At 30.7% G+C, this 3,830-nt stretch overlaps 1 protein-coding gene across 1 annotated transcript; it reads right to left on the bottom strand.

Moving 5' to 3' along the window:
• Positions 1-1,224: 1,224 nt before the first annotated feature.
• Positions 1,225-2,190, bottom strand: LOC107851622 (the record flags this gene model as incomplete). Its single annotated transcript, XM_016696707.2, is given in 1 exon segment — positions 1,225-2,190. A coding segment is annotated over 1 exon segment (630 nt). The 3' UTR covers positions 1,225-1,522.
• Positions 2,191-3,830: the final 1,640 nt, after the last annotated feature.

The raw sequence follows: 3,830 nt of genomic DNA, 5'->3' as shown, positions 1-3,830 counted from the left end.
ATATCTTATATTAGGCCAATGAAGGTAAGACATCTTTATATTTAAATTTTTAAAAATTTAACCATGGTGAATTCAAAGGGAGTACGTAGTTATACCTTAATTTCAACTTTGATAATTTAAGTTTCTTCTTACTAGTAACTTTTATCACTCTTCCTATTCTAGTTTTCGTGTTTCCTTTTCAGTCTGCTCAAAGGAAAATAATCCCTTTCTAAATTTGAAATTAATTTAAATACCGTCTTCCCATTTTGCTCTTAATCCCTTACATAGTCAAGTGGAATGTTAGAGAGCACAAATTTCAAAACGTTTATAGCTGCTATCTCCATTCATCTTTACTTTTTATGTTTGACTTGTCATAAATCATACCACTTTGAAAACAATAAATAAAAATATATAAGTTTACGTATTACCTTTTGAATATAACAAATCCATTATTTTGAAATATGCATTGGGTAATGATTATAACTAAGAAGAAGGATAAAATACATAATATAATAAATTATCTCTTAATTTTTTAAACTGAACAAAAAAAATTGAAAACTATTTTTAATATAATGTACAAGTAAAGATTGACGGAGAATCATATAATTATTATAAGCATGCAAATTATGAGTTTCAAAATCTTTTGTTTTCCTCTTAACAAGTCAAATAAGGTTACATAAAATGATACCCCTCTATTCAAAATTATTTGACACTTATTTTTTAATTAAATTTTTATTTTTATTTGTTATTTTTGATATATCAAGAAAAGATATATTTTTCCTCCTTATTTTACATTTAATATTGATTATTATTTTATAAATTAATTTCCCAGTAAAAGTAAAAGCTAAATGAAGTACAAAGGGAGTAATTAGTAAGAATGGTCTTTGACAACCCTCTTCTTCTGCTATTTCCAAGAAAAAATAAAGAAGGTAGTACTCAAGAAAAAAGAATGAATAGGAAATTTACTACGTCAAAATTTTTGGATTAATTGAATACGCAGATTAAATTATTCTAGAATCGCATTTTAAAATTATTTAATTCTACGAGTGATGGGAACAAATGATATAAATAAATTTATATAACGTTTGATTAACTGGTATAAACAAATTTTTGCCATCAGTCTGCTCGCAAGCTTAATCATATAAACTTATCCCGTCCAGCCAACGACCCCTTATGTTACCTTAAATTAGAAAACATTACAGCATCAGGAGAAAATAAAAAGAGCGAGGAGAGGAGAAGATTACATTTAATTTAAATACTAATCATTTTATTTTCTTGCATGTAGATTTCCAAAATACCAGAAATTAAACAAAATAGCAAAGTCTTGAAGAGAGAACGGAAATCATATATATGTACACGCAAACAAGCTGCACATACACTATTCACAGCTCCCAATCTTCATACTTACATAGTACTTATTAAGCTTTCTATATTTTCCCATGCATCAAAATTACTTCAAAACCCTTAAATATATATACTATTTCCCCGACCACGCACATGGCGAAAACCTTAGTACATCAGACCCTTTTTTCAAAAAAAAAAATTAAGCACACGGCGAGGCTTGCCACCTCAAATTTCTGTAGAACTTGGAAATAAATACTTCAGCTGCCTCATCAACACGGCTATCTTCTTCCACATTTAGCGGAAACGGCGAGTCAGTGACTCGAAGTTGCCTCACCATAGGCGTTGTACCAAACCCGGGCAAGTAATTTGTTGCGGGGGACGCCGTTTCACTCTCATGAATCATCTCCAACGCTTTCATCACAGCCGCATTTACCATTATCACGTCATCCTCATGAGTCACGGTTGAAGGCACATTATATGCCTGCGACTGCCAGAAAAGATAGTTATTTTTGTTTTTCTTGTTGATGTTGAAAGGGAGGTGGAAATTCGGGCTGTTACTGCAGCTGAATTCGTACTCGTTGTGCGGAGGAGAGAAAGGTAAATTTTTATCACGACCACGATGAGTCTTGGCGAATAACCATTGGTGGGTCATGTGGTGGAACATGAGATTTTGTATGGCGGTTTTGCTAGCGATTTTGCCGCGCTTCATAATTAAGTTGAAATCTAGCATTAGTTTCCCCTTTGATATGCTTTTCCTCAACATGAAAAAGGCTACTCGTACAATATTCCAGAATTTCTTTGCTATTAGTGGCAAATTTTGTTCAGCCATCTCTTTCTTTATATATATAGAATATACTGTGTAATTTTTTTTTTTTAGTTTCTGGATATAAGCCTAAATTCTGTAATAGATTTGGTGTTTGGAAGAAGAGAGAGATTATATTAGAGAGAAGTGTATGAAGTGATTTGTCGGAATGATGAATGTAAGCAAGTTGTTGGCATTTATATAGCGGGCCTTTGGTACGTAGGGCAGCATTGATGTTAATTCAGTTAAAGTGACCATAGTTGAGGTAGGGTCAAGGAAGGATATTTTGGGTGAATCTCAAAAATAAACCCAAATTAGGGTGACTTTTAAATTTTAGATTCAAATAAAAAAATTTCTTTAAAATAGTCTTTATCTATTAATTAATATTGTTTTGGACAAAATTGACCCTAATCAATGGAGTAAATTAGATAAATAATCCTCATAATGGATAACAACTCCTTATTTATATCTTTCAACTTTTAGTTTTTTCTCTTTTTAGTTTTATTGTGATTTTTATTTTTTATTTTTATTTTTATTTTCTCAACCCTTACTTTTTTCCTCTCAACTTTTTTTTTTCTTTTATATTATTTTTATTTTTTATTTTTTCTTTCCTTATTTTTATTCTTTTTAGGTTTTCTCAATCATTACTTTTTTCTTTACATCTTTCCACGTCTACTTTTATAAAAAAAAAAAAAAAATTATTTTTCTTTGATTTTTTTTTCTTTTTAAATTTTTCTCGACCTTTATTTTTATTTAATCTTTATTTTTTTAATCAATCTTTTTTTTTCGATCCTCTCTCAACTTCTACATTTTCTTTGATTTTTATTTTTTAAATATTTTTTTTTATTTTCTTCTTTTATCGTAATTTTATTATTTTTGTTCTTTTCTTCAATTTCTTCCATTCAAGTTACATCTCCTGAGTAAGAGTTGACACTATCACATTATAAAGGTAAGATTTATGACTTTTGAACAATAAGTTACGTTTCATGGGTAAGAGTTGACACTACTACAATGTAGAGGCAAGACTTATGACTTTCAAATAATAAGTTATGTTTCATGGGAAAGAGTTGACACTACCACATTGTATTTTGGTTTATGAGATGTTCTACAATTATTGCCTTGGAGGCAAGACTTAGCTTAAAGACTTTCAAGCAACAAATTATGTCCCACGGGCAAGAGTTGACTCTACCACGTTATGTTTTCATTTATGAGATTTCTACAACTATTGCCTTAGAGGCAAGACTTAGCTCAAGGACTTTCAAACTACAAATTAAGCTCCACGGGAGTTGACTCTACAACATTATGTTTTCATTTATGAGATATTCTACAACTATTGTCTTAGAGGTAAGACTTGGCTCAAGGACTTTCAAACAACAAATTATGCCCCACGGACAAGAGTTAACTCTACCACGTTATGTTTTCATTTATGAGATATTGTACAACTATTGCCTTAGAGGCAAGACTTAGCTCAAGGACTTTCAAACTACAAATTATACACCACGGGCAAGAGTTGAGTCTACCACGTTATGTTTTCATTTATGAGATGTTCTACAACTATTGCCTTAGAGACAAGACTTAGCTTAAGGACTTTCAAACAACAAATTACTCCCCACGGACAAGAGTTGACTCTACCACGTTATATTTTCATTTATGAGATATTCTACAACTATTGCCTTAGAGACAAAACTTAGCTCAAGGACTTTCA

Source organism: Capsicum annuum, chromosome 12, assembly GCF_002878395.1.
Source record: "Capsicum annuum cultivar UCD-10X-F1 chromosome 12, UCD10Xv1.1, whole genome shotgun sequence".
NCBI classification, from domain to species: Eukaryota; Viridiplantae; Streptophyta; class Magnoliopsida; order Solanales; family Solanaceae; genus Capsicum; species Capsicum annuum.
This window is presented reverse-complemented; position numbering and strand designations above follow the sequence as displayed.